Source organism: Sus scrofa, chromosome 1 (genome assembly GCF_054392235.1).
Source record: "Sus scrofa isolate SSC_HxYL_T2T_F1_AM1 chromosome 1, Sscrofa_HxYL_maternal_Yorkshire_Landrace_v2.0, whole genome shotgun sequence".
Classification (NCBI taxonomy): Eukaryota; Metazoa; Chordata; class Mammalia; order Artiodactyla; family Suidae; genus Sus; species Sus scrofa.
Genome location: NC_139383.1, coordinates 78313819 through 78336560, shown reverse-complemented (window position 1 = coordinate 78336560; position 22742 = coordinate 78313819). Strand labels below are relative to the sequence as shown.

Sequence of the window (22742 nt, the reverse complement as noted above, 5' to 3'; positions counted from 1 at the left end):
GGAACCTCTCATATGAAAAAGAATGGGTACTCTGTGGCTAGATTCCCTTTGACAGGAGACTGCATCTGCATGAGTTCTGGGAATAAGCATCCCTTCTAAGGCCTTTCATCTGCGTTGGAGAAGGATCAGTGTAAGCGACTTCTGCTCCTCTTTCCTGTCCGCCCTTCCTCACAGCCTGCTCTTTAAAGAGAGTGTACTGAGGTCTATTATGTCAAAAATTGACCTAAGAATTCAGGGGGCTCTTCCTCAAAATAGAAATGACCACACCAACAGCTTGTCAAAGGAAGTAGTGATGCCATACATCTAAGACATGGTCTCTGGTCCCCAGTGAAGTCAAGGCTAGAGAGGAGACAAACCTGAAAACCTTTCACTGTAAGGCAGCAAAAGGAATAGGTCAAGAGAAGGCAAGCAAAGGCCCTTCAAGAGCATAGTGAAAGGAGTGTTTCCTTCCCATGGAGGGGCTAGATCATTCCACAGGAGGTAACCTTAGCTGCTTTTGTTTTGTTTGACTCCGTACTGAGGGGGATTTCTGTTTTGAGTGTAATTAACAAGTTTTTTAAGTTGTCCCACATAAACTTCATCTAATATGTTTTCAGTGAATTTGTGGACTCACATCTCTCCACAAGATCTTTTCAAAATATATGGCCGATTTGTGTGGATATCTATCTCATTAGTCCAAATAAAAAACACTCTGGGTGTTTCCGTGCTTGGAGATTGTTTAATTAAGGGGTGGCTTTCAAGTCTGTGCACATATCCCCTGGAGACCTCTGGGTTCCTGAACCCTCCCCTAAGCCCATCTGTGGTGAGGCCTGGGGACCCACATTTTGACCCCCTGTTGGGTTCTGACACCAGTCTTCTCACTGCCCTGTGAACTCCTGCTCTGTTTCAACCTTCAGCAGCACACCTGTGAAATATAAAACAGTGTTTCTCAAATTGGGGCTTGAGGCTCTAGAACAGCTAGCTCCTCGAAAACATTCATGGAAGTTCATGGGTTCTCAGTATTTTCTTAATTTTGTGTATCATTTTGATGATAATCTTGAGAAAAGTTCATTGAAACATGTTCTGGGCTTTCTATAGTACCATTTTATAAAAAAGGACATCTTCCTAGGAGCTGAGGAGAAAATGGTTGATGGTGTGTCATTGAGACATTGTAGACAACTGGGGGCCTAATGGCATGACATTGAGGCAAGCTGAGTCACCACACAGCATTCAGCAGGTCATGCATTCTGAACTCAAACAGTCTTCTGCCACATCATGTTGCAAGTGGCCATTCAGACGCAACAAAACATCTATTGCCTTGAATTAACTGCTCTTAATTTGAATTTGATTCATTTTATAGTTTTATTGTGTGTGTTTTTTGTTTGGGTTTGGGGGGTTTTTTTTTTTGGTCTTTTTAGGGCCACACTCGAGGCATATGGAAGTACCCGGGCTAGGGGTCGAATTGGAGCTGTAATTGCTAGCCTACACCACAGCTCACAGCAGCACTGGAAGCTTAACCCATTGAGTGAGGCCAGGGATTGAACCTGAGTCCTCATGGATAATTATCAGGTTTGTTACTACTCAGCCACAATGGGAACTCCAGTTTTATTGTGTTTTATTTGGAAAATTTATCCTGGGTTTCCAAAATATGTAAAAGCCATAGGTAGGAGTTCCCCTTGTGGCACAACAGAATCAGTGATGTCTCTGCAGCAGCAGTGATGCGGGTTCAATCCCCTGGCACAGTGGGTTAAGGATCTGGTGTTGCCATAGCTGTAGTGTGGTTATATCCCTGGCTCAGATTTGATCCCTGGTCCAGGAACTCCGCATGCCGCAGGGCAGCCAAAAAAAAAAAAAAAAAAAAAAAAAAAAAAAAAAGCCATAAATATAGAAATTATTACTTACTTTTGTATTTGAAATATTTAAAGATAATTTAAGTGAACACTGGAAAAGATAGTCTATATAAATGTCTTTCATTTCACAGGGATCCATACTACATATAAGTTGGACAACATTGGTCTAAACATAAAACATGAGCCTCTTCTGTACTGTGAGGAACAGAAGAGCTCAAAACACATTTGTTTTCCCAATAAGGTTCTCAGCCAAAGTCCTTTCTTACCTCAATTCAAACTTCCCATGCTGGACCTGCTGCACTTAAAATCCACCAGTTCAGCTGTAAAGCTTGGCACATTGTATTGCATTTAGATGATAAAAATAATAACATTTCTGTGTGCTTACTGTATGCCAGGCACTATTGTAAGCACTTTACATGCAATAATACAGTTAAACCTCCAAAAAAAAAATCCTATAAAGATACCATTTTCATCCTTATTTATAGAGAAAGAAAGTGAGACACAGGTTTAACCACTTGTTCAAAATCAAACAGTTTCTTAATCTCATTAAACTATGAGCTTCTCAACAGAAGTAGCGTCTTATTTATTTCTCTATCTACTCTTCCTCCATCACAGTATCTGGAATGTAGTAGGCACTGAGTTATATCTGTTTCAATAATGCTATTTCAAACTTTTTTTTAACCAAAAATAAAACTGTTTAAAAAACCCAGAACTTTTAATATTCATCTAAAAATGCACCATGTAGTGGCAAGTCAGTCACCTCTTGCCCCATTTGACATCCCCCCACCTCCCACCCCATGCCTGGAGAATTGAGTGAGTCAAGTCACTGACTTCTGGCTGAATTGGAAGTTATCTTCTGATGCAAATAATCATAAAATGCACAACCGTATGGACACAAGTTTTGAATTCCCGTCCTTATCCCATTGTGCCCTTCCCTCTGTTCCTAAGTAGTACATTTTAAAGCTGAGGGGCCTGAAACTCAGAGCCATGAGGAGACTTTATCTAAGGTCATACGATTGACCTTCAAAATTCAATGCAAAGTTTACAGTTAATGAACGTATATGGTATCAATGCCTCAGTATTCCATGTTGCTTCTTGTGGCCACTTTAACAATGTACCTTTAGCCATCCAGTTCTGTGGAGGATTGAGAGACATGCTAAGACCATGTGAGGATTTATCATGTGGGTCTTATTGCTTAAGGATCAGGAAAGAAGAATGGGGCAAATTAAAGCAAATTCAGGGAAACTTGAAAATCCTAACAGGAAAGGCCAAATGCAGTATCATCAGAGATGATGATGACAGTGACAGTGATTTTGATGATGACTTTGATGTTAGAAAAGAATAACGAAGAGGAAGCTAACATTTATTAAGGCTTGCATTATGATTCAGGAATTTAGTCTAATTCTTTCTACAGGTACCAAAATTTTTAAACTTAAGCTATCGGCCCTGTCATCTGTACAGAATTCTTTTTTGTTCTGTTTTGCTTTGTTTTGTTTTTTGTCTTTTTGCCTTTTCTAGGGCCGCACCCACAACATATGGAGGTTCCCAGGCTAGGGGTCTAATCAGAGCTGTAGCTGCCAGCTTACACCACAGTACAGCAACTCAGGATCCAAGCCATATCTGTGACCTACACCACAGCTCACGGCAACACCGGGTCCTCAACCCACTGAGAAAGGTCAGGAATTGAACCCGCAACCTCATGGTTCCTAGTCAGATTCGTTAACCACTGAGCCACAACAGGAACTCCCAGAATTCTTTTTTTAATTGAATTATTTATCATGTGCCAATTTCTGCTTCACGATAAAGTGATTTAGTTGTTACATATATATGCATTCATTTTTGTATTCTTTTCCATTATGGTTTATCACGGGATATTGAATATAGTTCCTTGTGTTATAAAGTAGGACCTTGTTTTTTTTACCCATTCTGTATATAAAAGTTTGCATCTGCTAACCCCGAACTCCCACTCCATCCTTCCCCCACCCTAGAGTTCTTATTACTCTCTACTCTCAGCGTTGCCCCACTTTTGTTTTCTTGCCCTGTGACCTGGAATTGGTTACTTACATTTTCCAAGCCTTAGCTCCCAGTATTTCATAGAGAAGTAGAGAGCATTTATATGGCACCTACTATATAAATTTTTTAGTACTTAATTTAATTTTCCCTTAATTTAATCCCAGCGAAAGCTATAGAGTACCATCCCTCCTAGCAAAGCTTCTGTGCCAAATGGACTAGGAATTTTGTCACCTTTGTAAAAAGCCTTCAGTGACAGCTGTATGGCCCTGGGAAGAGAAGCAAAGGAGAAAGAGCAGAGGAGAGGAAAAACACTACAAAAATTCCCCAAATAGGAGTTCCTGCTATGACACAATGAGATTAACGATGTCTTGGGAGCACTGAACCAGACACGGTTTCAATCTCCAGCCCTGGCACAATGGGTTAAGTATCCAGTGTTGCTGCAGCTGCAGCATAGGTCTTAACTTCAGCTCTAATCTGATCCCTGGCCTGGGAACTCTGTATGCCATGGGGCAGCCAAAACAGAAAAAAAAATTCCCAAAAGAATGGTTTTGGTCAAAAGCATTTTTTCCCAAAAAACGTACCTTTTTGTTTCCCTTTTGCCTAAATGATATGGTCATTGAGATGACAGTTCATATGTCACAGTTCTTTCATTTACACTGTAAACTTATCAGCTCTCTGAATGAATCAAATCATTAATAAAGCTAGAAATGAGATTATGGAAGAAAGAAAAAAAAAGTGGATCAGTACTGGGCACCTGGGCCCCAATGCTGACTCCAAATCCAACTCCTAATCCTTTGTTTGTTGGTTTATTTTTTATTATAGTTGATTTACAATGTTTCTTCAATTTCGATTACACAGCAAAGTGACCCAGTCACACACAGCTCCCTGTGCTGTACAGTAGGGCCCCATTGCCCATTCCAAATGTAACAGAAACTCCAAACTTCCCATCCATTCCACTCCCTCCTCCCTCCCTCTTGGGATTCACACATCTGCTCTCCTTGGCCATGATCTATTTCTGTTTTGTAGATAGGATCATCTCTGCCATAGTTTAGATTCCACAAATAAGTTCTACTGTATGGTATTTGTCTTTCTTTCTGGCTTATTTCACTTAGTATGAGAATCTCTAGTTCCATCCATGTTGCTGCAATGGCACTAGTTTATTTTCTTATGGCTGAGTAGTATTCCATTTGTATATATATACCACATCTTCTTAATCCATTCATCTGTCAGTGGACATTTGTGTTGTGTCCATGTCTTGGCTATTGTGAATAGTGCTGCAGTGAACACAGGGGTGTGCATGTCTTTTTCAAGGAAAGTTTTGTCTGGATATATGCCCAGAAGTGGGATTTCTGGGTCATATGGTAGTGCTATATTTAGTTTTCTGAGGTACCTCCATGCTGTTTTCCATAGTGGTTGTACCAATTTAAATTCCCACCAACAGTGAGGGAGGATTCCCTTTTCTCCACACCCTGTCCAGTATTTTTTACTTGTTGACTTGTTAATCATGGCCATTCTGACTGGTGTGAAGTGGTACCTCATTGTTTTGATTTGCATTTCTCTAATAAACAGTGATGTTGAGCATTTTCAGTGATTTTGGCCATCTGTATGTCTTCTTTGGAGAATTGTCTATTTAGGTCTTCAACTTCTGGTCCTTTTGTATCCTTTATTATTTGCTCTTTGAGGGCAGGAATTTGGTGCATTGACAGATAGTATTTGATTCTCAACTGTTATAATCATTAATGGGTTAATTAGTTATTTCATTTAGCCCATACTTGTGGAGTGGAAAGACCCTCAACTTGGAGTCGCATATGATACTTGAGCCCTGAAGCACTAAACCAGTTGTCCAGCTTCTCCATGTTTGTTTCCTCCTCTGTATAAAGTCAGGGTTAGAGGGTGCTATGAATACAAAACCTTCACATACTTATTCTGTAAAATCATTAGGGTCGAAGTTGGGACTATGACTTCGGAATTTCTTCTGAACCTACCACCAAAAGATGTTCTTGAAACTCAAAGTATATTTCCACTGTGATTGAATTTCTGACTTACAAAAGAGAGACTTTGGTTTTCATCTTATTGAAGACCAGGGGACAACCTATGGTGATCAAACAGTAGCATGAAACAGAGAAAAGGAAGTAACTGTCATCTGGCTTCTGTGAGCTTGGACAAGTCCATTTACTCCCAGACCTCAGGCTTAGCTGCACAGTGAGGTGGCAGATCTGAGCCCCATTTCAGTGAGCCTAAGAGTCTAATATTCTGTTTGTTGAACCACACTACAGGATAAAAAGTCCAGCCATGAATTCCATAGAGGAATGATTTATGCTGGCTTGGGGACATGAGAGCCTATAAATCAGAGGTGCAAAGACATGAGTATGGATGACGAAATTCATTGAACATTTCCTCTAGGAGGTGTCTCTTTGTGGGTTGTGTGGCACTTATATTCATTCTTGTCTTTTTCATAGACCTCAGTTTCTAGATTTCATGGTGTTATGTATAATTATGCTTAACTTTTTTCCTGTTTTTTTTTCAGTGCATGGACTCTGTGTTTTTCCTCTTCCTGCCTCACTGTGCCTTATGCAAAATAGACATGAATTGTCCTTCTGTTGGATGAATTCACTCATTCATTTATAGTAGTGACACTGTGGTCCAGGGTGGAGTGAAAAAAAGAATATCAGGGTCAGAAGGTCAGGAATTTACAGTATAACTTCCTAGTTATGTGAACCTGAAAAATCCAAGTAGCCTCTCAGCCTTAGAATGCAAAAATGTTGAACAGTGATTTTGTTAGGGTCTTGGGATTATAGGTATGATTTTTTTTTCATTTCTCCATTTTTCAGATGTTCTGAATCATGATTCTCTTGCTTTAAATGGGAGCCTTGAAAAAATTGCGGTGTCGTCTTAATACTGGCTGGGTCTTATTGGCTTCCTTGGCAAGTCCTCCCTTCCTGTTCAGTCTCAAGACCAAGGACCTACCCCAAACCCTCCCCACCTCACCCCACTCTGCCACTCCAGCCATGGTCCACTGGCTTCCTTCACGATCACCTTCATCACACTCAGAATCCTTCACCAGATCTCTCTTTTGCTATCTCCTCAGAACTAATTCCTGTGCCTCACCTTCAACCCCATGATGGTGTAACTGCATATTCTTCTCAGCCAGTACCAAAGCATCTTGAGCCCATCTTAGCCAGTCTTCAGCACTAATTTAGGATCCACAGCAGAGAGGCCACAACCAACCAGAAAACATGTACTTTGGCTCATACGGTATTCTTAGAAAGACTGAGCCAACCTTTAAAAGCTGAGCTTTCACATTAAAAACCCAAATTTCAACTTTTTCCTTTTAAATAAGAAGACTTAGCAACACAGATCCTTCATTCCCTCAAAGCTACAATAAGAAAACTGTTGACAAAAGCTAAAAATCAGCTGTCCCTCTTAGATGGAGCCTATGGTCCCATCACTCACAGCAGGACCTCTGCTGGCTCTAGGGCACCTTCTAGACAAAGTAGGGAAAGGAATTTTTTCCTCGGTGCAGAGGCAGCCCCACCCAAAGTGCACATCTTGGCAAGGCCAGCAAAGGCTGGATGGATTTCAGTGTGCGCTCTCACTAAGGGCCAGCTGGCATGACCATAGGCATCAGCAGTGCCCCCACAGCAAAGGCAGTTATGTGCCTAGCCTCTGCAGGCTCATGTATAAACTGTACAGAATCATGGCATCTGGCTCCAATGCCATTTATCTGTGGTTCTCCCAGCTCTGCCCTCTACTTTGTCTGCAAGCTTGCTTTCCCAGTCACAGGATGGCTGCCAGAGCTGAGAGTGCTGCCTGCCCCTTCGTTCACCTGCAGATGGAGAGAATTGCCTTCCCACAACCCTAACAAGAGCCCTGAGCTCTGCTCCATTGAATCACTCCTAAGCCAAGCCATTTTGGCCAGGACAATGCCCGGCATCAATTGGCTCGGGTTTAGGGTATCAGAACAATTCACTAAGGCAAAGTGGAGTGTTTCTCAATAAAGGTATGACTAACATTTGCCCCAGACAATTCTTAGCTGTGCTCTAGTGGCATATCTCATGGCCACATTTAGCATATCTGGTACCAACCATCATGTGCCAGCTCTGCAACGCAGTCACTGGGGTAACCAAAAATTCCCACATACTGGTTATATCCAGATACTCATTCACCCAAAGGTCTAGCCGAACTCAGTAGGCTACAACACGGTGGTGAGGGGTAGTTGCTTAAAAACAAAGTCTGGTTCTATTAGGAAGATGGGAGAGTGAGAATTAATTCTGGAAGAGCAATCCACAAATATTCATCACACTGTCTTCTAGATAGGAAAGAAGATAAAACCATGGATGCTAAGTGTTTAACATGTGATTCCTCTTCAGATGTGCTCCCGGTTACTATGGAAACCCCTTGCTGATTGGAAGCACCTGTAAGAAATGTGACTGCAGTGGAAATTCAGATCCTAACCTGATCTTTGAAGATTGTGATGAGGTCACTGGCCAGTGTAGGAATTGCTTACGCAACACCACTGGATTCAAGTGTGAGCGCTGCGCGCCTGGCTACTATGGGGATGCCAGGAGAGCCAAGAACTGTGCAGGTACAGTGTGTGGTACTGCAGCAGCTGCCTAATCAGCGAATGTATGGTAGGAGCAGCTTCTCTGTTAAGGCTGAATTTAGATAAATTTATCTTGAGGAAATATTGCAAGTACCCCCTTGACACTTTTCCAGCACAGTCTCAGGTATGTGCATCCCATACTTGCAGGGATAGGTATTTTTATCAAGACTAATGTAACTTAGCTCGTGAGTAGAATGAACCATGAGACACTAACACTAGTGAACTGTTGTCTTATATTCTTTATGTCCTTCCAGTTTTGATCAGAGGAGGAAATCAGACTTCTCTAGATTACCTATCATTGACTGAGGACTGAATGAAAGTTTGCAGGTTCACATCAGTTTTCTTATTCTGCAAGCTGTGTCCCTTTTTTCAGTATGTTTGGTAAAATTGACATTTCAATGAAATAGATTAGCAAGCCAGGGATAGTTTAACCATCTCCTAACTTCCTCAAATTATCAGAATAAATATTTCAAAGATAGTATAAGAAATCTTCCCGGTTAGACTTCAGTTAGACTGAAAGGTACAAATTTTATTCAGGATTTCTCCAATCCACTTGCCGGTGGAGCTCTTTAGAAATAAAGTGGCCTTCCTTTAGGACTAGAGGAAGGCTAAGCCTGAATATTCCTTCTTTTATCAGACTTTGAGGGGAAGAAGAGTGAGGAAGAGGTATTGTGCTCTTGTGGCATGCTTCTGTTGGAGATTCTTTCAGTGAAACAGGTCAATCTCACTTGAAGAAACTTTTAGAAGTGAAGAGCTTGAAATTAAAAAGGAAATGGATTCAATCTACAGAAGTTACAGTAGAATAAACATTCTCCAAGAAAGCTATGTGCACAGACACATAACCCCAAAAACGCAGGGAAGAGAGTTGTTCTGTGCCTTTAGACTAAAAAGACAGGAGACGTCGGAAAGAGTATTGGCAAAATCAGAGACTTAAACATTGACATGCTAAATTCACAGTTAAATTACATAGGTGCAGATCACTCTTAAAAAAGAAGCTAATGTTAGAAGCAATAAAGCATGATCTTGCTGAATTGTTTAATAAATCTGCATTTTGTGGAATATTAAACAGCCAAAATGTAATAAGTGTACGTCCCCTTTAAAGCTAATTTTTTTATTATTCTATAAAGACAGTTAAGAGGTGGAGGGAAATTCACAATTCTATTCCAGCTTATTGCTAGCCTAGATATTTTAATAAATCATTTTTAAATATTAAAAATTAATTTCCATTCCAAAACTCAGTGGAAAATGAACAGTTTGGTGAGACTGAGGTTTTGTTTTTGTTTTTTTCCAAAAAGCATTCTTGAAAATCATCAGTAGATTAATAATGAGTTCTCAAGTCTTCTAAATTCATGTAAATATGTTCCCACTTCTTTCCACAATATTGTTCTTAGCTGTCCCACTAATGGCTATCATTTGGACGTTTGGAGTCAGTCTTGCCAAGGGTCAAGCACTGTAGGAGCCAAGAATGGCTCTTGGGTCTCCTCATTCATTTCTTGCTGGGCTGTTCCTTCCTCACACCTGGCAGTAATCAAACCTGACGTTGGATTAAATTGGAGAATCCGTTTGCAGTGAAAGGATGGCGTTCAGATTCCAGCTGAATGATGGACTCTGTGATCATTTTGTACCTTGTGAAACTGGCCAGGATCTCTTTGGACTAAAGCAGATGTAGAACCATATCAGAATCTCAGATAGTTGGGAAAGGAATCCTAAGACAATTAGACTTACTTTTGCTCCAGGGTCACCTTTGAAAATCTCACTGAACCGGGGCTTTTGGATGAGGGAAATAATCACTATAGCATAGGTTCCACATGATCTTAAGAAAGACTAGAATTAATCTCCATTGACGATTATATACTGATAGCCAGTATTTCTGCAAACCACAAAAACATTGCCAAATTTTAGGCATTAAGAAATGAATCCTTAATCTCTTGTTTTTGTTTCCCACAGTGTGCAATTGTGGGGGTGGTCCGTGTGACAGCGTAACTGGAGAATGCTTGGAAGAAGGTTTTGAACTCCCTACAGGCATGGACTGCCCAACCATAAGTAAAAATAACAGTACATGATTGACTAACCCACTTTCTCTAATGTGCTGCAGGTGTAGGATTAAGATAAGCTGTGTAATACCCTCTCTCTAGAAATTGCCAGAGTCCCACCCTTGGCTTTAACCCTGTCTGTGCCTCAAGCAAATGGGCTCTAAACAGAAGACATTCTGTCCACTGATTCCAATTGGCAGATAGGTGATTTATATTTCAACATCTCTATTTTAGAAAACTTATTTTATCAAGTTTAAAGTAAGTTCAGCATCTTACTTGGCAGGTAAAGGCAAAGTTGCAAATACAGTTCCCAATGACTGAGTTCATTTTAGCTCCTTTTTCTATATTATCTCTTCAGGTCCTCAGATAATGTGATCCACAGACAATGCTTTAAAACGCTGGGGAAACTGAGATACAAGATATTTAAGGTTTAAGTGGCTTTTCCCAAATGATTCCACATTCTGAAGTGGTACCCAAAATAAAATATTCAGGCCCTGTGAGATGGAGCTGCCCTCTTTCTTTCCTAGGTTTCTCTGTCTCTCCTGTGGTTCAAATCATGAGTAATCCTAATGGTGCAAGAACCTGCTGAAATATTTCAAAACAAATGCCCAGAGCATCTTAATGACCTCTCAAGTGTCCTTCGAGTCCTTAGCCTAGAAAAGTCCATGATTGAATCTTAGAAGAATTTAAGGAAAACTTTGCCTTAGAAAACCTTCTACCAAGAAAGTAAGTAATATTTGGCTTTCGGAGTTCCCACTGTAGTGCAGCAAGGTTGGAGGCATCTCTGGAGTGCTGGGATCCAGGTTCTATCACCAGCCTGGTACAGTAGGTTAAGGATCCACCATTGCTGTCGTAGCAGTGTACGTTGCAACTGCGGCTCAGATCTGATCCCTGGCCTTGGAACTCCATGTGCTGTGGGTCAGCCAAAAAAGAAAAAAAAAACAAAACATACATATATATACACATAAATAGATACATATATACAGATATCTATGTGTGTATATCTATATTTGGCTTTAAGTAGAGTGGTTTAAAGACTACTTTAACATTAGATATCTCCTCCCCCAAACAAAAGTACCTCAGACTCTCAGTCCCTCTGAGCACAGCACATCATATTACTGATGAATCCCATCTCAGAAGGTGACATAGGATATGAAGCACAAGCAGGGCAAAGTTTACACACTGACAGCACAGGTGGTCCACTAAGCAAAGTCACTTTAAAGACATCAAGATGACTGCCTGGCCCAACACAGCTCCACCAGCCTGATACACTGGCTGGGGAGTCGTTCCTTTGAAAGAGCATACGAGTTAAGAGTACGTTAAAACTTCAATAACACATTAACATATTAACAACCATTAACACTTTGGTCTCCATTTATCAGTTCTCTAGAGAAGAGCAGTCTAGGGGAAAGAGACTGGGAACAGGAAGCTTTCAAAAGGTGTCCTTGTGAGCATGTCACAGGAGGGCACTGGGTCCCTGGAGGGGATGACAGTGGTCAGAGGAACTCAAACATGCAATGCAGGAAGCAGCAAGAAACTGCTCCCTGCCTCACCACGTGTACAGGTTTGGCAGCTGTCAGGGAGTAATAGTCACAAACAGTGACGTCCTACAGGCCTGCTGCTTGCTGAAGCGTTCATCCAGCCACAAGGTCAGGCCATAGGGAGGTGCCGAGCCATCCCTGGGGTGAGGCAAAGGTCTTAGAACCCAAATGGCCAGTAAGAAAAGCTGTGAGGAGAGGAAGAGTACCTGTCCATGCCTCATCACCAGCCAGCACCAAGCAGAAGCCCACAGCCAGAGGTGGAGAGTCACGCCAGACATCTTTCTCCCACCACCAAGCAAAGTCAGAACCGGTGCTCCCCGCCCACCCATCTCTCAGATGCTTCCCTCTGTGCTTCCTTCCCTCTCTCTTCAGCCTTTAGCGTTCATGTTAACCTACTTTTCTGTGGACTGTGTTTGGTTTTTGTTACGTTTTAAGCAGGGATAGTGCCTGGTGTACACTTTGGTTCATGTTAGGCTCTACTCTCCTGTGAGTGAGAGGGCTAGTGTCATGGCCCAGAAACAGCTCCTCAGAAAACAAAAACACAAATAGTATTAACCAAGGAAGTGCACACAGTGATCGACTTAAAGCGGTATCCTTTCCAGCTGACCCTTGATATTGAAGAAACGACATGTCCATTTTACCTGCAGGCTGTGATAAGTGCATCTGGGATCTGACTGATGACCTTCGGTTAGCCGCACTCTCCATCGAAGAAAGCAAATCCGGTCTGTTGAGTGTGTCATCTGGTGCCGCTGCTCATAGGCATGTGAACGAAATCAACTCCACCATCTACCTCCTCAAAGTATGCAGGAATGGTGTACCTTCTGCTTGTTTTCATTCTGACTTCACGGGGTCATTCCTAATAACTCTCATCTCTTTTAGTATCTGATTCCAGTGGCTATGTTATAGATTGTGAGACCTAGGAAACTCTGAAAAGTGGATGGTAGTCCAGGAGCTATCATCTATAAAAAAAGTTAACATGGCAAATGAAAGTACTACAAACTAGTATGTGTGTGCAAAGCTATTGATGGAGGAGAAACACTTATTTCCCTGGTGGAGCTGTACATTGGTTCTTCAAGTCAACACCACAGACGTACATTACCTTAGCTTCAGTTTGCCATGTTTTCAGGGGTTTCTCTCAAAACTTCCTCCCTCTCTCTCTTTCTCCTTCCTTCCCTCCCTCTCTCTCCTGCCCTTACCTTTCCTTCTCGCTGACACACATTCTTTCTGATTTTTTCGACACTCACACGCACACTCAAACACACAAGCATACTCACCATGCTTTGTTAACATCTAACAAGCAAGTTATAGTCAGCAGTTAAAAACTCTAAGAGTTCGGGATTAATAGATGCAAACTGTTACATATAGAATGGATAGACATTGAGGTCCTGCTCTACAGCACAGGGAACTATGTCCAATCACATGTGATGGAACATGATGAAAGATAATATGAGAAAGAGCATGTGTATAGATGTATGACTGGCCCACTTTGCTGTACAGCAGAAATTGACAGACCAATGTAAATCAACTATAAAAAATTTTTATTTTTAAAGATAAAAATATGTAAGAGCACTTATGTATCTAAGTTTTAAGAGGTATTTTTCTCCCTCTAAATTATGGGTTTCTATCACAACCTACAGATTTTTTTAAAAAACAATAATAATTAGCTAAAAGGATAATAGAATTAATACCGACACACTTTTTTACTTCGTTAGTCAATTTAGCATAATGGTTAAGAGCATAAACCTTGACACTAGAATGCTTGGATTCAAATATCAGCTTTGGTGCTTACTAGCTATGTGAACTTGTGTAAGTTATTTAATCTCTTTATTCTTCAGTTTCCTCATCTGGAATTGAGGGTAATTATTATACCTGTCTCATGGGTTGTTGAGAAAATTCAGTGATTTGTGACATGTAAGCAATTAGAACAGTACCTGACATAGAAAATACACATTACTCTGCTTTTTGAATATAAATAATACCCACAGCAATTGCCCAAATATGCAAAGTGTAAAACTAAACGAAAATCACAAAATAGGAGTTCCCGTCATGGCTCAGCAATTAACGAATCTAACTAACATCCGTGAGGACAGAGGTTCGATCCCTGGCATCGCTCAGTGGGTTAAGGATCCAGCATTGCCATGAGCTGTGGTGTAGGTCACAGAAAGCAGCTTGGATCCTGTGTTGCTATGGCTGTGGCATGGGCCAGCAGCTGTAGCTCCAATTTGACCCCTAGTCTGGGAACCTCCATATGCCACAGGTGCAGCCCTAAAAAACAAACAAACAAACAAACAAAATCACAAAATACTAGAGCTGGATGGAATTTGTGAGTCCTGTGTTCCCAGTTTAAGAATTGTTCTTATCTAAACTCATCTGTTTGGACATATGAAGGCACTAATTATCAGAGGAGTCACCCAGTCTCAGTCCTCTTGATACCACTCAAATCCTCTTTCCCCATAGCAAAATTTCAAGTTAGAAGTAATTATTATGTTTTAAATAGTGATACTATAGCTGATGAGAAGTCAGTGCTGAGATTGAAGGGCTTACTCCAAAGCAATCAGAGGAAAGCTACGTTTGGACCAAACTCCTCAAAAAAATGGAAGAAAAGGGGGCAAATGATCTGAAATAGAGTTATTTTCCTTATATCAAAAAGAGTAAAGTGAATTTTTAAACTCCACTTGATTTGATCCAGGTGGGCTATCATCTCCAAGACCTGTCAAAATTGAAGTTTTAAAATTCAGACACCCAAGACCACTGCCAGTCTGTATTGTGCCTTTGTGCAAGTTTGAAAAGGCACTCTTTCCCCAGAACCAGCACATCCCAAGCCAGTCTCTCCAGCCTAGTAAGTGGGGTTTACAGTATTTCAGCCCCAGAGCCCTCAGGCCCCCTCCTGCAGATCTCAAACTTTATACCAGCCTATAGCAGCATTTGGACTGCATTATTTTGACAGCAAAGGTTCACACTGAATCTTCTTACACTGAAAGAATTTTATGTATATTTTTACAAGCCTGATGTGCACACCTACTGACTGGAAAAATATGTTGTTGTTTTTTTCCCATAGACAAAATTGTCAGAAAGAGAAAATCAGTATGTCCTAAGAAAGATACAAATCAACAGTGCTGAAAACACAATGAAGAGCCTTCTGTCTGACGTGGAAGAATTGGCTGAAAGGGTATGTGTTCAGTTTTTGGAACTAACTTCAGAGAAAGGATTTAACTGGTGTGAGACTGGCTAGTCACAAATGACTGAGGCTTAACACAACCCAGAAAAAATGCAGTGACCCAGATGCCTTAAAATAAATCAAGGCAAGACCAGAGGAGAAAGTTATTATACTTGGTCTCTACTGTGTCTTCCTGTTTTGACTGGTATTCTTGAAAAACCATGTTTATGGGAGCTTTCATTGTATTTGCTCTTGGTAAATATGGTTGATATATGATTCAATTAGGATAATCATTCAACAGTTTGCCTTAACATTTTATGGCTAAGAGCTATAGAGCATCCATAAATAAACTTTATTATATAAAATATAAATTTTTGCTAAAGGATGCATTAAATAATAAAAGGAAAGAAGACAGATTGGTTGAGAAAGCAATTTTGTAGTTTGGCAGAAAAAAAAAAAAGCACTTTGGGCTTTCATTTTATACTATATACTAAAATAGATCCCAGACAGGTTAAAGGTGAATTTAAATCTCAAATCTGGCATTCCCATTGTGGTACAGTGGAAACGAATCTGATTAGTATCCATGAGGATGTGGTTTTGATCCCTGGCCTCGATCAGTTGGTTAAGGATCCAGCGTTGCTGTGAGCTATGGTGTAGGTCTCAGAGGCAGCTCAGATCTGGTATTGTTGCGGCTGTGGCGTAGGCTGGCAGCTGCAGCTCCAATTCGACCCCTAGCCTAGAAACTTCCAATTGCCTCGGGTGCAGCCCTAAAAAGCAAATAATAATGATAATAATCATAAATCATAAATCCACAAGAAAACAGAACTGGATAATTATTAAACCTTTAAAGGAAGTAACAGTGAATTTATATTTACTGTTAAAGAGAGAATAGATTTGACAAGATAAATTTCAAATACTCAGTAAAACAACTTTTTTGTGAAAAAAGTTGAGACTAAGAAAAATGTTGAGGAAAATATGACTTGTTAAAGCTCTCACCAATTAACAAGAAAAACATTAATAAAACATGAGCAGAGTCAGTGCGAGAGACTATTAAATACCTTCCCCAATAGCCTAATGGAAAAATATCCATCCTCTGTACTAATTAAAAAAATAAAACTAAGCCACAAGGTGCTATGTTTAATGTATTAAAATGTTTAACACATTCTTTTCCTAATTATGTTCCACCAGTTCTGCCCAGAGTATTCTAGAATTTCTGCTTTCAGATACTGATGTTTGACATTATAAATTGTTGAAATTCTTTTCAAAAACAATTTTCATTTTTTATAAAAATAAAGGTAAGAATAACTGATCATCTCTTTTGACCTTGGGCCTCTTAAAATTTAAGAGATCATGCTTCTAAAAATGTGAATTATTCTAATTGAGTCCTTGGAAGATTCAGCTACTTTTAAATGCATATGAAAATTGTGTCCCTTTTTCCCATGCAGTGGAGCATAGTAATCCAACCATGAGTGTTTGAAGAGCTGTGAGACCTCTTAAGTTTCAAAGGAAATACCCAGAAAGGAAGCTTTGTGAAAACTTATCGTAATTTCATTGCAGTGTCTTGGCTAGAAAAAAGTGTCTCAAAATCTTGAGGAAATGTTTTCACCAAGATTAGTTCCTCCTATAGCTCAGACACAGAGTTACTGATCCTTTTGTTGTATGGTTTTCCCACTTCCAATATAAGTTAGATGCAGGCTTTCATGGGGAGAAAGTAATGCAAGCTTGCAAGGGATATCACAGTAGAAAAGGCTCCCAAAAAAGTACATACCACCAAAGCGAGAGGTTGATGATTATAAACTACTGGAACATCCACCCAGCTGTTTCCATTGATTCTTATTTAAAATAGCATCCTTCTGACTACAGTACCAATAGTACTGATGGTGCAGGAACCTGCTTAAAAATGGGGTTCAAAACAAATGCCCAGAGCTGGTCTTAATGACTTATCAAGCATCCTTCAAGCCCTTAGTCTAAAAAAGATTCTTAGAAGGATTTAAGAAAAGCTTTGTCTTAGAAAGCCTTCTATCAAGAAACTAATTAATATTTAACTTTAGTTAGAGTGTAGGATTTCACTGTAGATTCCTACATTGTGATAAAAATCGCAGAGTAACGTTACCTCATGAACTTGAAAATACAGTTGATCCTTGAACAACACAGGTTTGAACTGTGCAGGTCAACTTATACACAGATTTTTTTCAGTAAGTGCGTACTACAGTACTACATGATCCACAGTTGGTAGAATCCGCGGATATAGAACTTCAGACACAAAAGGCCGACTGTAAAGTTAAACATGGATATTCAACTGTATCAGTGCCCCTGAACCCTTGTGTTCAAGGGTCAACTGTACCTCTCTATGCAAAGTATCCGTCACGTGAATCTCATATAACCCAAATCTCGCAATGTTCATTAATCTAAAGGTTTTTTCCCCAACCTCCAAATCCAAGTCTCTAGCTCCCTTTTGGGAAATCCTACAGCCCTTTCCCACTCACTACTTCTGGGATACCCCTAAAGTATGCCCATGCATTTGTGTCCCCAAATAGCCACTCCTCAAAAAAGGTCTCACTTTTGCCACTGCTGATCATGTCTTAATGAAGGTACCAAGGCCTGTGTCACGATTCCAGTCTCCCATGTTCCCAAAGCCACATGCTCAAAGTAAGAATGAGACTAGGCTACAAGCAGAGGTGAAGACGGTGGCCCTCTCCCAACCTCAGTGCTGCCCTTTGCCATCTGGATCGAGAAGGTGCACTGCAGAGCCTGGTCTGTCAGGGCTGGCTCAGGCAGGTGCAACATCGTTCCCTCTACTTCTCCATCTCCTCCAACTCTTCCCTACTCCTGCAGCCACAGCAGAAGCTCCCTGCATAACAACATGTATGGATCTTTAGGGTTGAAAGGAAAGTGGGTCACTTCCATGCCTTAAAAACATCTGAGCTTCATCTCTGACCCTAACAAAAAGGACAAAAAATCAAAATGTTTCAATTCCAATGGACCAGAAGCGTGAATAACCTTGAGCTTGGCCTTGTGGAAGATTAACTGTAAAGCAAGAAGCAGAAGACAATGCTAAAGATGTTCTCAGAGGCCAAATCATGAAGAACCTTACCCACCATGCTCATCTTGTGGACTTTGGAAAACACTGAGGCATTTACCTAGAACAGTGAGCTGATGAGATTTCAAATTTCAGAAATATTCCTCTGCAGTAGGGATGACAGATTGGTGAGTTTGAGACCGAACACAGGGACACCAGTTAGGAGATTGCCGCAGTAGTCAAAACAAGAGTGGTCGATTGCCACCTTGTCTTCGTTTCAAAAGAATTTGCAATGAACAGGGATGAACTTAGACTGTGGTGGGTGGTGGGGAACAGGAGAAGAGGCCAGAATGGCAAGTGGAATGAAAATGAATAGGTGACCAATTGGATGCAAAGAAGTGTAAGATGTAAGCTCTGATAATGGAAATAGTTGGCCAAGACTGAAAATTGATAATGGATTACTCTGGATCTTGTAAGGGTGAGACTTCTGTGGATTCCAGAGGGCAGGTAGAGATTGAGTCTGTAGCTCAAGAGAGGAGATCGAGGCTAAAAGGTATTTGGAAGTCAATGTTTAGAAGATAACTAAACCCATGAAGTCTTTATCCCTATACAGATTCTGACATGGCACACCAGTATTCCTATGATCATTTTGCCCAGCACTGTCCCTATGTATGCTTGTCTCCCAGAGTGACTATTAAAAGTTCCCCCTTCACTCTCAAAAGTGTCCCAGTTTAAACTAAATAAAGTATATGACCATTCCTAGATATTATCATCCTCACTTAATTTAATAGTATTCTAGATACACTACATGTTATGCACTGTATAATAAATAAAATTCCTGTCACTTTTTATATCAAATATATATAAGGAGAATTTACTGTTGAGGTTAGTAAAGGATTAATCCATTTGTAATGTTAACCATCAAATGGCATATAGTTGTGAGAGAATTTTTTTATTAAAATATAGTTGATTTACACAGTGCACTATTTTTTAAATTTTAGTTGCTCTTAAAGCAAGGTACACCCATTTTACCATGTGCCCATATAATTATTTTCTTCCCATAAGAAAATTTAAAGAAAAACGTAATTCAAATAAGGTATCACTATATATTATGTGAAGGAATTTTGCAGCTTAAAGTGACGTGTTCCTCTTTGCTGCTGTGTCTTTAGTACATACAGCTAAGCGCCCTCTGGTGTTTGTCAGAAGAGATTGTATTAGAGCTCTGACATCCTCCAGCTGTCTTTCATTACTTCAATGAATTCAAAGTTTCCATATCAAGAAATAAATTAAATGAACGTGGTAATAACAATAAGCCTTGTCCCTGGAAGGATGAAGCCAAAGTAAAAATATTCATGTTGTATTTCGTAAATATAACTCAATTTAAACTGGACCAGAAATCAACTTGTTAAATTTTTTCAGTGTTTTATGTTTGTGTCCTTATTTTTTTAAAGCTGGAAGGAGTCACATCAAGAGTAAGATTCATTTTATTTTCTGCATCATCTAACTTTAAAATGGTGACGAATTTTGGTCTCTGGAAAGCATTAGAACAGGGCAAGAGGGAGAATAGAATTGGGGGAAAGAACACGTGACTCAGATGGTAGAGTCTGTTCAGAGAGCCCCCTCTTCAGGGAAGGGGCTGATGGCTGCAGCACTGCTACCCAGGGAGCTTGTATGGAGGGGATTTCGGATGAATCCTCTGGAGCTTGTGTTTGCTATGACACCATTTTTGCATTCTCTTCCTTGACCAAGGGCTGCTTGCTTGGGTTGTGCTTGGGAGATGTAAAAACATTCCAGGTAAAATCATGGCCTCCCTAACACCATACACAAAAATAAACTCCAAATGGATGAAAGACCTAGATATAAGACCAGACACTATCAAACTCTTAGAGGAAAACATAGGCCAAACATTCTCTGACATAAATGACAGCAACATCTTCTCAGATCCACCTCTTTGAGTATTGACAATAAAAACAAAAATAAACAAATGGGACCTAATCAAACTTAAAATTTTCTGCACAGTAAAGGAAACCCTAAACAAAATGAAAAGACAATCTGCAGAATGGGAGAAGATCTTTGCAAGTGAATCAACTGACAAGGGATTAATCTCCAAAATTTATAAACACCTTCTGCAGCTCCATACCAAAAAAAAAAAAAAAAAACCACCTCATCAAAAAATGGGTAGAAGATCTAAACAGACAGTTCTCCAAAGAAGAGATACAGATGGCCAAAAAACACATTAAAAGATGTTCAACATCACTCATTATTAGAGAAATGCAAATCAAAACCACGATGAGGTACCACCTTACACCAGCCAGAATGGCCATCATCAAAAAGTCTACGAACAGTAAGTGCTGGAGAGGGTATGGGGAAAGAGGAACCCTATTACACTGTTGGTGGGATTGTAAATTGGTGCAACCACTGTGGAAAACAGTATGGAGATTCCTCAGAAAGCTAAACATAGAACTACGATTTGATCCAGCAATCCCACTCCTGGGCATCTATCCAGAGGAAACCATGACTCAAAAAGATACATGTACTCCACTGTTCATTGCAGCACTATTTACAATAGCCAAGATGTGGAAACAACCTAAATGTCCATCAACAGAGGAGTGGATCCAGAAGATGAGGTCCACATTCACAATGGAATATTACTCAGCCATTCAAAGGAACGAAATACCGGCATTTTTAACAACATGGATGGACCTAGAAATTATCATGCTAAGTGAAGTCAGCCATACAATAAGACACCAACATCAAATGCTTTCACTCACATGTGGAATCTGAACAATGGACAGACTGAACTTTGCAGGACAGATGCTGACTCACAGACATTGAAAAACTTATGGTCTCCAGAGGAGACTGTTTGGGGGCTGGGGGGATGTGCTTGGGTTATGGGATGGAAATCCTGTGAAATTGGATTGTTATGATCATTATACAACTATAGATGTGATAAATTCGAGTAATAAAGAAGAAAAGAAAAAAAAATCATGGCCTAATCCTCTAATTGGAAGACTGGATGAAAGGAGAGAAGTTCGAAACAGCCACTTTCCTGTCCTGGGTGTCTACCTACCAGCACTCTGTGTAGCACATCACCCTGCAGTCCAGTCAGGTACTGCAGCCCTTTGTCACAGAGCTGAGCCAAAAAGCACCAGGCAAGGCAGTGGGCACTGACCAAGTGCCAGACTGAAGAACTCTCCCCTGTTTTAAATATAACCCATGAATCCGTCTTTCTGAGGTCAAAGGAAGTATATGTCCCCATGCCATGTATACAGGCCAGTGTCTTGGCCTTGAGCCATTTCTTAAATCAGCTTCTGTCATTACACAGACACACACGGAAGTAAGCACATACACACAAACACCCACACATCCTTTCTTCAGAAGCCATGTTTGAGTTGGGATTTCATTTTGACAAGTCCTACATAGGCACTCTGAAACAATTGAGAGGATGAAATCAGCTTCTCAGAGAAGAACTCCATTTATTCTGAGCCAAAGCTGCTCGAGTTGTTATTTGTACACAAGTGCCATCGGTGTTGATGGGAATCTGGAAGGCAGCACTGAAAATAGCATTTAGCCCACTAAGCATAATCCTTTAAATCTCCATGGTAATTCAGTTGCAGCAGTGGCTGGACCACCCAAAAGCCATTGGATGCATAGAGCATTTTGAGATCTGCCTGCTTTCTCAACAAGTCTGTCTTTGAACCTTTAAGCATTTTAATCAGCAGAGTATCAAACTCATCAGCAGACATGGGTAATTCTCTAGTCTGGCATCTTGAGATTCAGTAAAATTCAAACGGTAAATTACATATGAAAGATGATTGGTTTGACTTGAACTGTGACTGATGGCCTAAGAATAGTATCTGTAATTCTAAAGCTGGTCATGGTATCAGTCTTCATGCATGATTTCTGAGACCATTTTATATGTTATAGTTCTTCTAAATGTCAGGGAAATTTATGTTTATGGAATACATTATGCCCACTCCTCATATGCACATACACAGCCTTTCCTTCTTGTAAATTTAATCTGGTGTTTATGTGGTTTACTTATAGGAAACTCAAGCCTCAAGAAAGGGCCAGTTGGCTCAGAAGGAAAGCATGGATACCATTAACCATGCAACTCAGCTTGCAGAGCAAGCCCACGATTTGAGGGATAAAATCCAAGGTGAATATATTCTCTTCTTGTTCAGCTTCATTCATGTCAAGGAGTCATTCATGTTATTAACAACAGTAAAAATAATGGCTAATGTCAGTGTTTACTATGTGCCAAGACCTGTTGTTAGAGTATTATAGGTTTAAACTCATCTAAGGTCTTCTTTTAAGTTTGTTTATCTGGGACTTCTGAGCACTCTTCTCTACTTACTCTCTGTCTGCTTTCAAGAATAAATACAGAAAATCATTTACTTTCCAGGCATTTCACAGAAGTGGAATGCCACAGTACCTTTCCAGTAGAGGAAATTATATGCTGTGGTATCTCTGAAATGCAAGAGTTGAGTAGGAGTCACGATTTTCTCAATTATTTGCAGTGAAAAACCATGCCTTTAGAGTGGCAG

At 40.2% G+C, this 22742-nt stretch overlaps 1 protein-coding gene across 5 annotated transcripts in view; it reads left to right on the top strand.

The window, feature by feature from the left end:
* LAMA4 (laminin subunit alpha 4) overlaps nucleotides 1–22742 on the top strand; it is a 152490-nt gene that overhangs the window by 62296 nt on the left and 67452 nt on the right. For 2 of the 5 annotated variants that reach the window (XM_084962772.1, XM_084962764.1), the window contains exons 6-10: nucleotides 8213–8427; nucleotides 10393–10467; nucleotides 12667–12818; nucleotides 15078–15188; nucleotides 22243–22354. In XM_084962772.1, the coding sequence (XP_084818898.1) occupies nucleotides 8213–8427; nucleotides 10393–10467; nucleotides 12667–12818; nucleotides 15078–15188; nucleotides 22243–22354 (665 nt within the window). Of the gene's footprint in view, nucleotides 1–8212; nucleotides 8428–10392; nucleotides 10489–12660; nucleotides 12819–15077; nucleotides 15189–22242; nucleotides 22355–22742 lie in introns of all 5 variants that reach the window. The other 3 variants (XM_084962757.1, XM_084962748.1, XM_084962777.1) reach the window with 2 other exon arrangements.